This window comes from Culex quinquefasciatus, chromosome 1 (genome assembly GCF_015732765.1).
Source record: "Culex quinquefasciatus strain JHB chromosome 1, VPISU_Cqui_1.0_pri_paternal, whole genome shotgun sequence".
Taxonomy (NCBI): Eukaryota; Metazoa; Arthropoda; class Insecta; order Diptera; family Culicidae; genus Culex; species Culex quinquefasciatus.
The window spans coordinates 106,605,339-106,625,021 of NC_051861.1; the positions used below are offsets into that span (position 1 = coordinate 106,605,339).

Genomic DNA, 19,683 nt, shown 5'->3' on the forward strand with positions numbered 1-19,683 from the left:
GTTTAATGTTTAATGTTTAATGTTTAATGTTTAATGTTTAATGTTTAATGTTTAATGTTTAGGCCGCCCCCCCCCCTTTAAAATTGGTTTGAAAAATCAGGGGATCAAAATATTTTTTCAAAAAAATATCAAAATTTCAATGGAAATAGAAGTCTAATCAACTGAGAACAATCTTAAATGCCTTTCTGCATTGATAATCATATTTAACATGTTTGGTCTCGTTTGAAAATATTTTGAACTTTTATGAAATTACATTGTGCAGCACCGCAAAAACTTTTTTATTCGCAAAAATAAAATTAAAAATTTTAAGTTATGCATGTTTAATGTTCGGTGTGTTTAACAAATTTTAAGATTTTAGAATTTTAGATTTTTAGATTTTTAGATTTATAGATTTATAGATTTTTAGATTTTAAGATTTTTAGATTTTTAGATATTTAGCTGTCAGATTTTTAGATTTTTAGATTTTTAGATTTTTAGATTTTTAGATTTTTAGATCTTTAGATTTTTAGATTTTTAGATTTTTAGATTTTTAGATTTTTAGATTTTTAGATTTTTAGATTTTTAGATTTTTAGAATTTTAGATTTTTAGATTTATAGATTTATAGATTTTTAGATTTTTAGATTTTTAGATTTTTAGATTTTTAGATTTTTAGATTTTTAGATTTTTAGATTTTTAGATTTTTAGATTTTTAGATTTTTAGATTTTTAGATTTTTAGATTTTTAGATTTTTAGATTTTTAGATTTTTAGATTTTTAGATTTTTAGATTTTTAGATTTTTAGATTTTTAGATTTTTAGATCTTTAGATTTTTAGATTTTCAGATTCTTGGATTTTTAGATTTTTAGATTTATAGATTTATAGATTTTTAGATTTTTAGATTTTTAAATTTTAGGACTTATAAAAAAATGAAAAAATGTATTCCAGAATGAATATGATTCTTTACCTTAAAGTCTAGAAGGAAAACAAAAGTTGAATTTCAGTTTAAGCTGAAATTGTTTTATCTTATGTCATCAAATCATATTTAAAATGTCATACCGTAAGGAACACTATGACTAGAGAAAAGACATCGCAATCCAAAAATACCAATTGACGCAGGAAAGCTATCAAACGGTGCACATCCTGGAAAAATCGTTTGACTGCTTTCCTCTCCATCAAAGTAAACTCTTCTCTAATTTATCACAATTCGCTTCCTCACACGCGCGAACAACAACTACTTCTACGATGACGTCACACTACAATAACACCACGACTACTAGATGCTCGGTTTGGGCGAAGGCGTCCGATCGATGTAGTCCAAGCTGTCCTGCTGGGCCTGCTGCGATGGTGACTTGGCCCGCCCATTCGCTTCCCCGCTGCTACTGTCGCCATTCGGTGTCTTGGCCGCCCCATTCGTGTCCTGCGGCAGCTGCTCCACCGGTGGCGCCCCCTCGCTGATCGTGGCCAACCGTGCCCCGTTGGACTCGGACCGCGACACCACCTCCGAGCTGGCCATCGCCTCGTCCAGCTCCTGCTGCCAGTCCGATTCCTTCTTCTCCATGGCTTTTCGCTTCTGCTCCTTGAAGCGGTTGTACACGAGGAACTGCTTCAGCAGCTGGGCGTCCAGCTGGCTGAGCTGGTCCTGGTTGGAGTTGTCCCGGTGGATCGAGCGCTGCTTGGCGAGCCGTTTCTTCTTTTTGTGCAGCGGCTTCGTCTCGATGATCATCTCTTCCAGCTCCAGGCTGGGGTCGCAGTTGAGGTGATCCTTGGAGGGTTTGAACGGCGGGTTGGTCTTTTTGGCCAGCACGTGCTCGAAGCTCATCGAGCGCAGAAACTTGGTCTGCTGGAGCTCGCGCTGGCTGCTGATGCGGGCCCCAGGGTGGACGCTGAGGAGCTGTTGCGGGAGGGAAAGGGAAAAGGATTATTTTTTAAAAAGTTTGTAACATTTTTAACATCAATTCGAGCCATGATTATTCTTATAAGCCAAATTTGAGTGGTTGACTGCCTGTTTAATCAACGAGGTATTAGACTGTGACAAACAAACAAACTCGCACTTTTCGTGTTTGACAGTTTGTAAACTGCCAAACAGTAAGAAAGAGCGAGTTTGTTTTTTTGTTTGTCTTAATCTAATATCTTCTTCACCAAACGAACATTATCAATCTTTAGGGTCATATTTGCCGGATAAGATATTTCCAGAACTTTTAAAAGCATTTTTGACGTCATTATTTGAGGTCATCGACAAAAAAAAAATGTGAAAATCGTCGAAAGACGCAGCTTTTTTGACCACTCTAAATCGGCTAAGACACCCCTAATCGTAAATAAAAATACAGGCAATTTTAGCCAGGGTTTCAGTTTCACTTAGAACAACACATCCCGATCAGACGGAAATAACCTGGGATTTTTGGATTGGATTGTTATTGTAAAACGTCTTTGTTATTTTAACAACTAATTCAATCATCCCAATAACAGTTGGAGGTATTCTTCCATAACAAAAAATGTTATTCCAAAGTTGTTTTGGCTTTCAACCAATATCAGACCAATAACACATTTTGTTATGATAACATAAACTGCTATTAATCCTTTATGAGCAGTTCTCTACGGAATCGGTCTTTTTTCTTTAATTTTAATTTTTATTTTTAATTCGGCTTAAACTTTTTAGGTGCCTTCGGTATGCCCAAAGAAGCCATTTTGCATCATTAGTTTGTCCATTTAATTTTCCATACAAATTTGGCAGCTGTCCATACAAAAATTTGAAGGAATTCCTTTTGAATGGAATTTTTTGATCGATTTGGTGTCTTCGGCAAAGTTGTAGGTATGGATATGGACTACACTGAAAAAAATGATACAAGGTAAAAAAAAATTGGTGATTTTTTATTTAATTTTTTGTCACTAAAACTTGATTTACAAAAAAAACTTTATTTTTTATTTTTTGACATGTTTTAGAGGACATCAAATGCCAACTTTTAAGAAATTTCCATTATGGGCAAAAAATCTTTTACCGAATTATGATTTTTTGAATCAATACAATTTTTTTCAAAAAAACCAAATATTGGTCGCAAAATTTTTTTAATTTCATTTTTTGATGTAAAATTGAATTTGTTATCAAAAAAAAAAGTGAAATTTTGATAAAGTGCACCGTTTTCAAGTTATAGCCCAGGGGTGACCAAAGTATGGCCCGCAAGGTGATTTTTTATGGCCCGCGGACCCATTATGAATGATCATGTAAAATGGCCCTTTGACCATTCGTTAAGTGTTTCTTTTTAAATTTAGTTTAAGTTTTTAAGTTTAAGTTTTTTTTAAACTTTTCTGTCAAGTTTTCATTTTTTTTAATACAAAACTATTGATCAATTCATAAATAATATAAAATATTTTGGTCCCCATAATACGACATAAATATTTATTTCCAAAAATCAATCTAATCTTAATTATTTAAGACATTTTAATGTGAATGAAAATTGTAAATTTCATTAAATTTTCCATTAAATATTTTATTAAACGTTCAAATTTGACTAAGATAGAAAACTATAATAGCAAAAATATATGTATTCCATATTATTTCTCAAACTTACATTGAACTTAAATACCTTCAATCTCAGGATTAGAACTCATGACAGTTGGATAACGAATATAATTGACTACCAACTTATTCAGAAAAAATATGTTTAATTCGGGTAAAACAAGGATGTCGCAAATATTTTTTCAATTTTTAACATCCTCCGCCACCTGCCTCCTTTAAAAATTATATGCAAAAAAAGTGTTTATAAAAAACATCAAAATTTCAATGAAAATTTTAGTGCAATCAGCTGGTCTCATTTTGAGCATGTTTTATTTATTCAAAATTAATTTAAATTCTGGAAAAAAATCTTAAAATATTTGCATCGACTGAATTATTGGAAAATAATTTCGCTACGATTTTTAATTTGTAACACTTAATTTAAAGATAGCCGTTATATATTTTTTCATGTTACAAATTTCAAAGAATAGACAAGGACTATGGTTTTCAAATACCTAAAACAATAAAGGCAATAGAAATATTGAAATCTATAATTTTCTGTTTTCTATTATATTTTTGTTTACCATAATAATGTAAAAAAAACATAAATAAAAAAAAAACTTTAGATGATTTTCCATTGTTTTTTGTCTTTTAAATTAATATAAAGCAATATCATTTTAATAAATACACTGTTGTTCATTTGTCCCGCAAGCTTATTTGAGCTTCAAATTTGGCCCGACATCCTTAAACTTTAAGCACCCCTGTATAGCCATTTTTATGTAACTTTTTTCAAAATAGTCGCAGTTATTGATTTTTTTTTAAATATTGCCCATGTTTGCGCACTTTTGAAAAAAATATTTTTGAAAAGCTTAGAAAATTTTCTATACTTTCCTTTTTTAACTTTGTTGATACGACCCTGAGTTGCTGGGATTTTGCCATGCAAAGGTTTAAAAACAGAAAAATTGATGTTTTCTAAGTCTCACCCAGACATCCCACCATTTTCTTATGTCGATATATCAGCAACAAATGGTCTGATTTACAATGTTAAAATTTGAAACATTCGTGAAATTTTCTGATCTTTTCGAAAAAAATATTTCTAAAAAATTTAAATCAAGACTAACATTTCCAAAAGACCAAACATTCAATATTACGCCCTATTAAAACTAGTCCTGATTAAAAAAATCCCTATTTAAACTAGTCCTGATTTAAATTTTTGAACATAAAATTTTTTTTTTAATTTTTTTAGCAATGATTTGTTATACTTGATATTTTTTGTATTTTCTTTTGTTGAAATTCTTCCATGAATGAGCATATTTCTTGAATAATTATGTTTTGTATTTTATGATATGGATTAAACTTTTTGTGTGAACTTTTTCGATGGCCATAGAAGTCATTTGGCTTCAGAGCAATTTTTATGAAATGGGTCTTTTTAAAAATTTTAATTTTTATATTTTTTTAATCTGGCTGAAATTTTTATTATGCTTTTGGGAATCTATGACATTTCCCCGAAACCCATATTACCGAAGGGACATTTCCCCGAATGCCACTTCCCCGAAAAGACACTTCCCCTAATAGTCATTTCCCCGAATTCCATTTACCCGAATTTCCCATTTCTCCTAATCGTCCACATCCCCGAATGCCATTTTCCCGAATGAGCCACAATCCCGAATGCCACTTACCCGATTAGTCATATCCCTGAATAGTCATTTCCCTGAATGCCATTTATTTGAATGCCATTTCCCTGAATGCCATTTCCCCGAACGCGGTCAAGCGGAAATGCCCGGTGCCCCGGAAGAAAAAAAATGATGAAGAAAAAAAATGTTGACATTTTTTATCACATCAAACAACATATTTAAAGGTTCGTATTGGCCTTGAATGATCAACTTTCTTTTTGGCTTCATTCAGAACAGACGTAGCATTTTAGGGGGGATTCAACACAAAATCAAATACAATGAATATTGTTACAGACCTTTTTTTTATACATATATTTTCAAAACAAATACTTTTTTCTTATAGACATGATAATAATAATGCAATAGAAGTTTTGTTATTTTTTATGATTCAAAAAACATACCCTGCGATTTTCGTAGTACAGAACCCCGTACACACTTATCATTTTATTCACATTGCTGGTTTGGGATTTGGCGAAAAGTATAATCAACAAAAACTTTAAATAAAATTTGAACCAGCCTTATGTACCTATTTGTCTGATTTTTGGGTTCTTTGACAAAATTCGAAAAAAGACAAATTTCCTTGCAAATTTCTCAAAAAACAACATCTAATTATGCGGTTGAATAGAAATGTTAATTGAACAAAAAAAAATCTAGTACAGTCCAGACTTGATTATCCGAAGGCTTCGGAAAAATTTCACTTCGGATAATCGAATCACGAAAAAAAAAAATAAAAAAATTTATGCCTATTTTTTATTGTCGAGCGTATGTCCCCTAAACTACGTTAAAGTGATTTAGAACTTTTATATCCAAGGCCAATATGGCGGTGTTGAAATATTGAAAAAAAAAACCCTTTTATTATTCAATAGGCAATCAACTATTCAAATTTGACAAGAAAAAGAAGAAAAAAACGAAAACAAAATTTTGTTTTTAATTCGATTATTCGAAGTCCCATACAAACCTTCGGATAATCGAACTTCGGATAATCGAAACTTCGGATAATCGAGTCTGGACTGTAATTGGGTCCTAAAATTAAGCTTAAGAGCGAGTTTTTCACCAATGTGTAACAGGTCGTATCGAGGTGCTCCGATTTGGATGAAACTTTCAGCGTTTGTTTGTCTATGCATGAGATGAACTCATGCCAAATATGAGCCCTCTACGACAAAGGGAAGTGGGGTAAAACGGGCTTTGAAGTTTGAGGTCAAAAAAACATAAAAAATCTTAAAATTGCTCGCATTTCCGTAGAACTTCATCAATTTAAACTCTCTTAGACGCATTCGAATGGTCTTTTGAAGCCCTTCAAAATGTGCTATAGACATCCAGGATTGGTTTGACTTTTTCTCTTAGTTTTTGCAAATTACTGTCAAAAATGGATTTTTTTAAAACCTTAATATCTTTTTCCAACAGCCTCCAACACCCATACTCCTATAGGTCAAAAGATAGGCAATTTCATGGACTATAAGCCTATGGTATTAACTTTTTGGCCAATCACAGTTTTTCTCATAGTTTTTCAATTTTTCTAGAACAAACAATTTACAACGTTAGTTTTTGCCCTGTAGGCTTCCATAGCGGCACTTTTTGGTCTCAATTTTGTCATATTCGGAATTCCTGGACAATTTCACGTAAATTAGAAGTATTGGAGTTGTAATATGAAAATTTAAATTTAAATAAACGGCAATTGGCGTAAGTGTCACTTCGGGGAAATGGCATTCGGGAAAATGGCCGATTAGGGGAAATGATATTCGGGGAAACGGCATTCGGGAATGTAGCTGATTAGGGGAAGTGGTATTTGGGGATGTGGCCATTTAGGGGAAATGATTTTCGGGGAAATGGCATTCGGGGAAATGAGCTAGACCCCCTTATCCAGAACCTACAAGTTTGCTGAAAAGACCAAATCGATAAAAAAAATCCTTCAAAATTAACTGATTTTTTTTTTCATAAATCGTTTTTGCTGCCAAATTGGCCAAAAAAAAGTTTCAGCCGGATTAAAAAACACAAAAAATCGAATGAACAAAATCGCAGAAAATTTCTCAACAATTTCATTGTTACCAATTTTCAGAACTTAGATCTTTATTAAATTTGGAAAAAAGTTCCCGAAGACACCATTTTTTTTAGGACTTTTTGCAAAAAATTTGAAGAAAAAAAAATCAATTACTCAAATTTTTTATTGTGTTCATGAATTTTCCGTGACCACCCTAGCCCACATTCATCACAATTAAATTCCAACTTTTAACCCCAGCAAACGAAACCCGCACTGCCAGCAAAGTTAATCAAAAGTAGCTCACGGCCGGGAGGCAACTTCACTCTTAACCCTAAACAAATCGCGCTTACGACTCTTTGCCATGCAAAAGTTGCAAAAAAAAACTCCACGGGATTTATCGCGTGCCAGCTGCTCGCAATTTTACACTACATTGTATGAGTCGGAAACGCCATGCCCCAGAACCCAACTTACGTCAGGCTGGATGAAAAATGGGATTCTCATTTTAATCGCCCCACGCCAGCAATTAGATTATGCCTGACCCCAAACACACACCACCCACATTGTACCCCCACCGGAAGTGAAATCAACGGGAGCCCTTTTGAAACAAATGAGAAAGTTTAAAAATCAGGTGTAGCCAGGGCCAAACAGGCGATCCTTTTGTTATGGTGAATTGACCTTTTTTTGGGATATCGATAAAATTTAAGAAATTTCGTCAAAATTTCTTTAAAAATCGTTTTTTTTGTTCTTTTAGAAAGAGACAAAAAATTACACTAAATTTCAGCATCAAGAAATGAGTTCAACCTTGAGAACCCACACCCTTTCACAATTTGCCCGGCGAGCCGTGTGTGCTAATGGGTGATTGTTTCGGTTGTTACCGGTTTTGCCACGCGGTGTTGGCGAGGGTGGAAGAAAGGTGAGCACGGAAATTAAAAATAATTGCAGATAATTGCATTCTGATGCAACAAGCCGGTACACGGTATCATGGTTTCGTGAAATGCAATCGGAAGTCGAACTGTGCCGGAGGTTGTTATTTCGTTTAATGTTAACGTGAAGGGGAGGGGCAATAAGTGGTGCACGCGATGCTATTGCTGCTTGGAAGAATTTCAGCGATGAGAATAAAAAGTATCAAAATTGATAGGATTGTTTGCGCTTAACATTGTAACATACAATTTAAAATGTGAGCAATTCTCTTTGTTTCCGCAAGTCGACTTTTCATTGTCACCACAATCCGTGATTTCTCAGCTCAACGATTTGAATAAACGTTGTCCATCGATTCCTTAGGTCCATACAACCCTTTTTGCATCATTTGTTTGCCATACAAGTGTCCATAAGAGTTTGGGGACCGTTAGGGTGGTCCAGATCCGGGTACCACCCGGTGCTATTCCCTGAAATCAACAATTTACCAATCATTACTTTAAATTCAAAATTTGAGCTCATGATGAGCTAGTGATGGGTCAATCTTTAATTTCAGGAGGTAACACGGTGGATTTGGACCACCCTACTGTATAAAGAAAATTGCTATGGAAATATTTGAAAATCTTTATTTTGTGGAGGAATTTTCTAATAAATATGGTGTCTTGGGAAATATGCAGGTTATGACTATTTGGATAAATTGCAAGGTTGTTATCGATAAAATTATCGAGGCTCAATAACGGTAGTTCCATCTTTATCGTTATCGTTATTTTAAAATTGTGGACGATACCTAATTTTTTTTAATATTTATAAAATCGACTAATTCAATCATATCATGTTGAATTTTCAATGCTTTCACTAAAAATATACATATTTTTTTAAATCTGGTAGGGTAATTCTCTACCAACTCACACGAAATCGGGAAAAGTTGCCCCGACCCCTCTTCGATTTGCGTGAAACTTTGTCCTAAGGGGTAACTTTTGTCCCTGATCACGAATCCGAGGTCCGTTTTTTGATATCTCGTGATGGAGGGGTGGTACTACCCCTTCCATTTTTGAACATGCGAAAAAAGAGGTGTTTTTCAATAATTTTTAGCCTGAAACGGTGATGAGATAGAAATTTGATGTCAAAGAGACATTTATGTAAAATTAGACGCTCGATTTGATGGCGTACTCAGAATTCCGAAAAAACGTATTTTTCATCGAAAAAACACTAAAAAAGTTTTAAAAATTCTCCCATTTTCCGTTACTCGACTGTAAAAAAAAGAGTCATTTTTTCATCTAAAACAAAATTTTTCATTTTAAAATTTTGTGTTTTTTCTAACTTTGCAGGGTTTTTTTTAGAGTGTAACAATGTTCTACAAAGTTGTAGAGCAGACAATTACAAAAATTTATATATATATAGACACAAGGAGTGTGCTTATAAACATCACGAGTTATCGCGATTTTACGAAAAAAAGTTTTGAAAAAGTTACTTTTTGCGTTTCTCCTTGTTTCGTCGTCCGTGTCTGTCGCGGGTGACCATGAACGGCCATGATCGATGACGACCAACTTTTTAAAAACTTTTTTTCGTTAAATCGCGATTGCTCGTGATGTTTATGAGCAAACCCCTTATGTCTACAAAAAAAATTGTAATTGTCTGCTCTACAACTTTGTAGAACATTGTTATACTCTAAAAAATAACTCTGCAAAGTTAGAGAAAACACGAAATTTTAAAATGCAAAATTTTGTTCTAATTGAAAAAATGACCCTTCTGGGTCAATGTAGATTCGAAAAGTACGTTAAATTTCCCTTAAAATGACATGTTCCAAATTTTTTACAGTCAAGTAACGGAAAATGAGAGAATTTTTAAAACTTTTTTAGTGTTTTTTCGATGAAAAATACGTTTTTTTCAGAATTCAGAGTACGCCATCAAATCGGGCGTCTAATTTTACATAAAAGTCGCATGTTCAAAAATGTTCAAAATAGCAATTTTCGTAATTTTTCGCAACAACCACTTTTTTCATAAAATCCTATCTCCGTGACATTTCATCCGATTTAAGCAGTCTTAGACGCAAAAAAAAGGTGATTAATTTGGCTATTTGAGAAAAATAGTAAGAAGTTTCAAAAATGTAGCTTAGCATTTGAAAAGGTCGTATGAAAACTTAAAATGCTGTTTTGAAGGTCTCGGGACCAAAGAGCCAATGTCTGAAAATATTTTTATCGGATTCCTCGGAAAATTTCACATAACATATCAAAAAATGGTGAAGTTATGTTTCCGATACTCTGAGATATGATTTTTTGAAAATAAAAACTGCGTTTTTCGACGCGCCACGCGCAAAAATGGAAAATTGACGAAAACGGAAAAAATCGACTTTTTTCACTAAAACTGCGATAACTTGAACATTTCAGCGATGTTAGGATACCAAAAGTTGCGTATTTCAATTACGAAAATTTTGGTACCCTTTTTTTTGAAACTTCTTACTATTTTTCTCAAATAGCCAAACTAATCACCTTTCTTTTGCGTCTAAGACAGCTAAAATCGGATGAAATGGTGCGGAGTTATGATTTTTAGAAAAAAGTGGTTTTTGCGAAAATCAACGAAAATTGCCATTTTTCGAACCACCCTAACACGACGTGGGTCACCGTAATTGCCAAACAAAAAAATACGGGTCTAATTATGTCGGCCAAGGATCCCCCAGAAAAAAATTGAGCTCGATCGGAGAACTTTTTATTCGAATCATGCTGTTTTCGTGGGGAATTGCTTCTTAGTGAAAACATGATATGATATGGTTGAATTAATCAATATTAGAAAGATTTTATAAATGAATCATCGTCAATTATTGGCGGGTTATCGCCGATGGAATTATCGAATTAAACCATAACGATAACGATAGATTATTGTTATCAACCCGACGATAATGATTACCATTATCGTAAACGTCAGACGATAATATTATCGACGATGATTTTATCAATTATCAACCTTGATAAATTGGCACATGAAAAAAACTGAATTGCGGACAAAAAATCGCAAAAACCATTTTATTTTTATTTTTTATAAATATGTTTCAGTGGACCATGAGTGCCAACTTCTAAGTTAAACGTTTAGACAAGTTATGTTTTTTTAAATAATGATTTTTAGAAAGTTTGGAAATAAATTCCATGTAAAATTCCAAATTAGTTTAAGATGTATGGGAAATATACCCTTTCTAACCAAACACTCATCTTCCTCATATGGAGAGTTTGATGCTCGAGTAAAGCTCCAAAAGCAGTATTTAGGCTATAAACTTACCAGCAACAGCATCGCCTCAAGTAAGCACGCAAATTTATGCCATTTACTGGCCAAAAAGGTCAAATTGAATGCACTTCTCATTTTGCTGACACACACATCCAAACGCAAGATGAGAGCTCAACTGTTTAACGAAAGTCGCCATCAATATCTTTTCACTGGCACTAGCGTTTTCAAAGCGATTAAGTTTTGAAATTGCTTCCAACTACCGGCAACATGTTATTTAGAGCATTAGTTAGTCACTCACTTGAAAAATAATCCCGAAACATGTAAATAATTAGCAAGCGCCATCAAAAAAACAAACGCGTTAAGTCTTTTGACGTTTCAATTTGGACTACCCATTCCAATCGAAGGCTGAAGAAAACCGAGCGAGAAGCGGAGGCAAATAAAGAACAAAGGGTGGCCATCAACACCACCAGCAGCGCCTGTTGGAGTGAGCCAGTGATGCCAGGAAACTTTCTCTATAAATGCTACTTGTTCGCTTAAAATTTCATCGTAATTGGCAGCACTAAGCAGACCCAAAAAAGCGCTGGAAGAAAAAAGAACGTAGCAGAAAATAGAAAAAAGGGCGTGGCCCAATGCATTCTCGTCTGATTAGAATACATTTGGGAAATATTTTTTTTTAAATGCTTGTAAAAGGAATAGAATAACTTTTGGTAGAAGTAAAAATAAACAGAAATGCTCACAAAAAGTTGCTCTACTCATTGGTATATTTGGTTTTAGTAAATTTCAAGTAACTCTCCAGATTATCCAGTATAATTCAAACACGACCGCTTATTAGGATTAAAATGGGTATATTTCCCCTACTTGTTGGATTTTTGATTTAATCCACTATTTCCAAGTAAATGACATTTTAAGGTTGAAATTATAGGAAAAATCGAGTTTTTATAGTTATTCTTGCAAAAGTGCACATTCTCGTTTGTTTAAAAAAAAATGTTCCCAATCTTTGGTTACTTGCTATCCATTCGGTCCTTTATTTTCAATCAATGATGTTTTGGAAAATATTGATCCAATTTTTAATGTTAAATTTCTAAACCTTTTGAAAAAAATATTATCATTTTAAACAAACTTGTGCTTAAAAATAGCTAAAATCGAATTATTTAAACCTTTTGAAATAAAAGTTGTGCTTTTAAAAATCTCAAAATATTGTCTTCAAAGGGTTGAGAAGACTTCACACCAGTTCTACTTACTATATTGCTAAAATTAAAAATTGATCAATAGTTTCAAAGGTCGCATGGAAAGACATTCGTACAATCATAATTCCAAGCTTCAATATTACTATTCCCAAAAAAATTTAAAATAAACTTCGTAATCGATCACGGTTGTAAAGTGTTAACAAAAAGTAAACTTCCTTCCTTACCTTCCCGAGAAGATCGATGAACGCGTCGCTCCAGTGCCGCGGAAAGTGGGGCTGGGTGTTCAGGACGTTCTTCACCTCGACGAGCGGCGTCGACGAGTGCACCACGAACGGGCGCTGGCCGGAACGCATCTCGTACGCCACCACGCCCAGCGACCACCAGTCCACCGGGTAGCTGTATCCGGCTGGAATAAAAAAGATAGAAAACACGATTTAGTATTGCGGGTAGGTACTACTGCAGGACGATGGGGACGTGGGACGTAGAGCACAGAGTTTTCCCGGTACATTGCGTCAGTTTTGTGTGGCCCCCCCGGGGACATATCATGTCATGGGGAGAAATGCTATGAATGGGAACACGCCGGACAATGCCGGACCCGCTGACGGATGATTTTCAAAAAAAGGCTCAGCTGTTGTAAGCTTCAATTTGTCAAAAAAGGGAAATGTGCAGAAAAATCTGTAGTTCCGCTGACTGGATGTTTTTGTCCGGACCCGGTTTGATTGATAATGTTTATTTTTTAGCCTGCAGAAAGCACGTCCGACGAGTACAAAAGATGGTGGATGTTTTTGTAATGTTCCATGGAATCTCTATTACATATGACACAATCATTAGTGCAGATTACAATATTATTATATTTCTGTCAACTGCTGGAAAATTCCCCAGAATTCTCTAGAATTTCCCAATTTTATGCTTTTATGTGAGGTTGATTTATAGATAAAAATTTCATTTGAGCAACTCTCTACGAAATCGGCCGATTTCGACCATTTTTTTGTATTTTTCGATTTGACTTAAACTTTGTGGGGGCCTTCCCTATGACCAAATAAGCTATTTTGCGTCATTGGTTCACTCATACAAGTCTCCATGTAATTTTGGCTGCTGTCCATACAAAAATGGTATGTAAATATTCAACCAGCTGTAACTTTTGAGTGAATTTTCTGATCAATTTGGTGTCTTCGGCAAAGTTGTAGGTATTGTTGAGGACTTTTGAGAAAAAAGTAGGTACTCAGAAAAAAAATTTGCGGATTTTTTATCAACTTTTTTTTCACTAAAACTCAATTTCCCAAAATGCGTATTTTTTGATTTTCGAGATTTTTTGATATGTTTTAGGGGACAAAAATCCGCAACTTTTGAACCATAGAGAAACATGGTCTAAAAATCTGCCGCCGAGTTATGAATTTTTGAAAAAAAAACCGTGATTTTTGGAAGTTTTATGCAAAAACAAGTTTGACATTATTTATTAATGCAAAATTGAATTTGCAATCGATAAGTACTTTACAGATTTTTTGATAAAGGGCTCCGTTTTCAAGATATAGCCACCAAAAGTTTGATTTTAGCGAAATATTTGCAGTTTTTCAATTCTAAAAAATAGTAACCATGAGTGACCATTTCTAGAAATATTTTTTTTTTTAAAAGTTCAGAAAATTTGCTATAAAATTGTCTAAGAGACATTGAAGATTGGATCTCGGTTTGCTGAGATAGAGCCGCTTTAAGAAAAAGAAACACGAAAATTGAAGTTTTCTTAATCTCACCAAAATAACCCACCATTTTCTAATGACCATATTTCAGCAACTAATGGTCCAATTATCAATGTTAATACATGAAACATTCGTGAAATTTTCCGATCTTTTCGAAAAAAATATTTTGATTTTTTTTAAATCAAGACTAACATTTTAAAAGGGCCAAACATTGACGTTTGTGTTAGATTAGATTAGATTAGAAAAGGGCCAAACATTGAATATTACGCCCATTTAAAATGCTAGTCTTGATTAAAAAAAAACTCAAAATATTTTTTTCGAAAAGATCGGAAAATTTCACGAATGTTTCATGTATTAACATTGATAATCGGACCATTAGTTGCTGAGATATGGTCATTAGAAAATGGTTCAAAAGTTGCGGATTTTTGTCCCCTAAAACCAGACATGCATCCGCTCTAACTCCTCTTTTAGAAGAACTTGTTTGGCATTTCACGTAGAAGATACCCAGCATGTTGTGCCAGTGATTAGAAAGAAAAAAATAACAATACGCATTTTGGGAAATTGAGTTTTAGTGAAAAAAAAGTTGATTAAAAATCTGTAAATTTGTTTTTCCGTGTACCTTTTTTTTTCTCTCGAAAGTCCTCAACAATACCTACAACTTTACCGAAGACACCAAATTGATCAGAAAATTCACTCAAAAATTACAGCTGTTTGAATATTTACTTACCATTTTTGTATGGATAGCAGCCAAAATTGTATGGAGACTTGTATGGGTGAACCAATGACACAAAATAGCATATTTGGTCATAGGGAAGGCCCCCACAAAGTTTGAGCCAAATCAAAAAATACAAATAAAATCCATTTCCGGTTTTGGTACAGAATTGCTCATATGGTTGTCAGATCTTCAATCTTTTGGGCTTGTTGGAAAGGTCTTTTGATTACCTATCCAACGATGGGTTGCATGTAAGATCCGGACAACTTTTTCATCAAAATATTTGAGATCCGGCCTCAAAAAAGTGCATAAATAACACTTAAGTGCTCATAACTTTTGATGGGGTTGTTAGATCTTCAATCTTTTGAACGCGTTGGAAAGGTCTTGTTACAATAATTCTTTGCCGGCTACTCCTTGAGCTCAAGTAATAAGAAAAACAAGCACAAAATTCGTCTTTTAACATGTGTATTGAACCGATTGATGGTTGTGAGTGTGAGTGTGTGTGTGTGTGTGTGCGTACAACATCTTCCTGATGCTCTTCTTCTTGCTCTCTCTTTTCTTCTTCTTTCGTGCTCCACGCGCCCTTTCGGCATCTAGCATTTTTCCGTTTTCTTCTTCCTCCTTCTTTTTCCTTCCCCGGCTCTTCTCACTTTGCCTCCTCCTCTTGCTCTCTCACTTGCTCACCCTACGATCGCCAATTGCCGCGTGGCGAGCCGCCCTTGCCCGCGTCCGCGCGGGATTCTTCACCTAGGCCCGACCGGCCAACATTTCCACTTACGAGCACCGCCGCGGAGCAAGCGGATTCCACGTGCCTCCGCCGTCGTCCAAACTTTCTCCCCGCCTGCGTTGATCTTGCGGAGATTGTTCACTCCCAACATGCCACGCGCGCCGGCGTGTTTCGTCCAGTGATCCAAGGCAGCAGGCCGGCTCCGGTGCCGATTCGTCCCTTCGGTGCAAATATCGTCGTCCGTCATTTTTGGCCCTAGAATTTTCGTTTCCGTGAGCAAAAGGTGCAAAAGATGCTCACGTGCAGTAGATTTCATTACCTCGCCGGCGGACGGTGCCGGTTTTTCTTCCCGACGAGGGCCAGTCACTGTAGATATTTCTGAGGACGTGAACCTTGGGCGTCCTCCTGCGGGACTTCACAACTTTACGGCGGGGCGAGCACTTTTCGCGGAGCAGAACAACTGCGCACACGGTTTGTGTGGAACTTCTTCCACCGCACGACCGCTCCTCACGTTGGCGAACACTGAATGAGCTTTCCTTTTCAGCGGAAGTGAGCGCGCACGGCTGTGTGAGTGCACAGCGGCCAGACAATCTTGTCTGTCAAACAAGCAACGTTGACGTTCGCGTGGTAGCGGGGGGTGATTTACAAATTTCGCACAGACTTTTCACATCATAATATACAGACTAAACATAATTGCTATAGTCTTTCAAATACCTTTCTAACAATATGTAGTATAACGGAGTTTCTTACAAAAACAACCCTTTTTTACAATATTTCAAACTCTAGTCAAGTCGTTTTTTCAGCATTACTTTTGAAGTACTTTTCTAAACTTCATAAACGGTACAAATCGGTTCAGCCTGTTCGGAGATAATCGTGTGCATATTTTTCGGTGCACGGACTTACAGACATACACACGCACAGACATTTGTTCAGAATTTGATTCTGAGTCGATAGGTGTACGAGAAGGTGGGTTTACGAAGGCAAATAAAGAAGTTCATTTTTCGAGTGATTTTAAAGCCTTGCCTCAGTGAGGTGAGGAAGGCAAAAAGATTTTTAAACATAAGGGGTTTGCTTGTAAACATCACGAGTTATCACCATCTTAAGATTTTTTTTTTGTTTTTTTTTATCTGTATCTTAAGAACAAGAGTTCTAATTGATTTTGTGTTTTTTTTTTATATAAAACTCTCGTGAAGCATGATTAAGCAAGAGGATTTCTGGAAAGTATAAAACTAAAAAATGTAAGAAAATCACAAAGATTAATCTGATTTATTACCTGATGAAGATCAAATTCAGTTGTGTTGATTTCGACACCGTCCGAAATCTTGGAAGACGATACAGCTGCTGTCTACATGTATCAGAATTATATTGTTTTGTTTTGAAATTAGATGTACCATAATTGAAAACAAAATCATCAATTATTCAGATGTAACTGGCTCTCAATATAAAAATCGGTTTAATATGATCATGCTCAATCTTTCAAACCGTAAGGCAGATTTTGGGGTTTATTGCTGAATGGCACTATTTTGCTACTGCACATGGTAAAAGCTCTAGAACCTATGAGAATTTTTTCATCTACTACATCCAGCTCTACATTTGTTCTTGCTTCAAATAAAAGAAATAATTTGATAAAGTGGGAAGAAATGAGGAATTAGGAAAAATATGAAAACAATATAAAAATGTTATTTCTTTTAATTGTGTTGTAAAAAAGTTGTAGCATTTGCAAATAAATATTAAAAGTTCAAATTTTACTTAATATGGTTCAATGTCACTGAGATCAGGAAAAACAGTGCATACAAAATTACTTAATAAATATTCCTTGAACAAAAAAAAAAGGTTGTTCAAGGTATTGATTATATCAAAATCGTATAAAATTATAATAATAATTCATCTTATAGAACACCAGGTAGTAATTATTGATCAGCACGACTGAGTGCTTCTAGCATATGCGGCGAGTGTAGCTGATTTAGGTAATTTCAAATACTCAAAACTTTAAAATTCGATATCTCTGGAACAAAACATATTCCGTTCTGCCAATAAGTGATTCTTATGTAAAATTGGGCGGGGAATACGGTGGTGAGGTCAAATTTAAAAAATAAATAGGGCTGTTTTGAGATACGGCCATTTAAAGTTTTCAATTGCGCAATGCAGGTAAAAACTATATTTAAATCTAAGTTTTGATCACGGAAATGGATTCTACGTCCAATTTCCTTCAAAATTTAGTCTAAGACCGACCTTATAAAATTTGTGGTTCCTGGATTATCGTCGTTTGAAGATAGGGGTTTCGCTCAAAAATCGCCAAAAAGTTGATTTTTTGGGAGGGTACAAAAATGGAGGAGGTGGTCCGATTTGGATGAAATTCGGGATTTTTGCATGTTTTGATAGTCTCAACAGCTCTGCCAAATTTGAGAAGAATCGGAGATGGTAATTTTCTAATGCTGTTCCGCTTCAGATGGAATGACCCATAAATAATGTTATTTGTTGACAAATCACCATAAATCCAGTCTCCCAACTCCAAATAGGCATCCTTGACTGATTAAAAAAATAATTTGGATTGAATACACAGTTTACTAATTACTTAGTATAAAAGTTTATATAACTGTTGAAATTCTATATAAAACATATCTGAACTTAATTTTGCAAACTTTCAATTAAACTAAATGTCAATATTTTACCATAGAATTGCGAAATAAACATTCTGGAGTGGGTGTAACACCTTTTGGAGGGTCTTTGTATTGAAATAATAGATTTTTCGTTGGAATTTCGTACCAACCCGGAATTACGTCGTCGGAAAATCCGCCGGCATCCGAACCGGACCACGATTTACAAGTCCACGATTTTACACGATTTACATTTATTTAAATTGAAAGTTTGCAAAATTAAGTTTAGATAAGTTTTATGTAGAATTTACAGAATTATATAAACTTTTATACTAAGCAGTTAGTTAACTTTATAGTTATGATGATTTGCCAACAAATAACTTTATACTGTCTACCTTTTTGGCCGGGGCCGATTTTTCGAAAAAATGCCAAACTTTGAAGGTCAGTACCGAGCTCCAAGGTACTCCAAATTTGATATTAAACATTTTTAACCGTTCAAGATGATGGGTTGGACTTCTGAGAGCATCTATAAATTACGCAATTAATAAATAGAAGTTTATTTACAGCCAAAAATAAATTAATTGCATTGTGATTTACAAAAAAGTACCTTAAAACCATTTCATCGGGGGATGCTGACAGATTTAAAGTCGGAAGTATTATATTATTTCACATATTCTACATGAGTTGAAATGATATCGAAAAGAGGTGATATGTAAATTATTTTAACATCGCTCGTCAAAATCAAAACCATCGAATAAAAATCACGTCCAACACCAATCATTACCACATGATTGCACTGATTTCAGCTGACTGGTTACAATCCGGTCGCTAACTAAATCAACTCAAAACACTCACATCATCTGGCACATGATAGCAAAAACAATTTCCATCAATGTCCCACACAAAAAAAAAAAGAGTCGAAAAAATAACCACTCGAGGTCGTCCTCGCACGTGCGATCGAATTTAACTCTGCGGGAAATTTTCACCAACCAACAATTGTGTGGAGTGGGTGGAAGAACCCAATGTTGGCAACAAAAAGTTGGCAGCAACTTTAATTTAGTTATCCGACACTTTTTTTTTCGCTGGAATAAAAACGAGAGCTGGCAGTCAAAACTAGAGTTGACTGGTTTGAATGAAAAAAAAAAAAAACGTAAAGCTTTTCCAGCAACATGTGAGAGTGTCGATTTGCTCTCACCGAGCAGAAGCTGTACAAAAATTTGTTCTGCCTACACAGCGGAAACTTTTTTTGTTTGTTTGCGATTTCAGTTTCAGCCTGTTGTGAAAGAGCATCAGTCGCTACACTTAGGCGCATAAGAACGTTCAGATTTAAATTCCGTTGAATTTTCATTTTTTCCTTAAGTTTTAATTTTTTTTTGCATAAAAATTGAAATGGAAATGTTCGAAAACTGAAATTTTTTTTTTTTTAGATTTCAACTGACTATCTGTGTGAGGATAGATATGTTTCAAAGTTTTCCAATCCGTGAAAGCCGCCGTCCAGAGCAGTCAGGGCTTACA

General features: G+C 34.8%; 1 protein-coding gene and 1 long non-coding RNA gene across 2 annotated transcripts in view; both read right to left on the minus strand.

Moving 5' to 3' along the window:
- Positions 1-1,139: 1,139 nt before the first annotated feature.
- LOC6050385 (serine/threonine-protein kinase 32A) overlaps positions 1,140-19,683 on the minus strand; it is a 299,642-nt gene continuing 281,098 nt past the window's right edge. Inside the window, exons 9-10 of the mRNA XM_038256038.1 lie at positions 12,663-12,844; positions 1,140-1,870 (exon numbers count right to left, since the gene is read on the minus strand). Of these exons, the coding sequence (XP_038111966.1) occupies positions 1,253-1,870; positions 12,663-12,844 (800 nt within the window). The 3' untranslated portion in view covers positions 1,140-1,252. The remainder of the gene's footprint in view (positions 1,871-12,662; positions 12,845-19,683) is intronic.
- On the minus strand, positions 15,670-15,938 carry LOC119767445. Its single transcript, XR_005277519.1, has 2 exons — positions 15,891-15,938; positions 15,670-15,826 (listed from the first exon to the last, which is right to left on the minus strand). It is a non-coding gene; the product is annotated as an uncharacterized LOC119767445 (long non-coding RNA).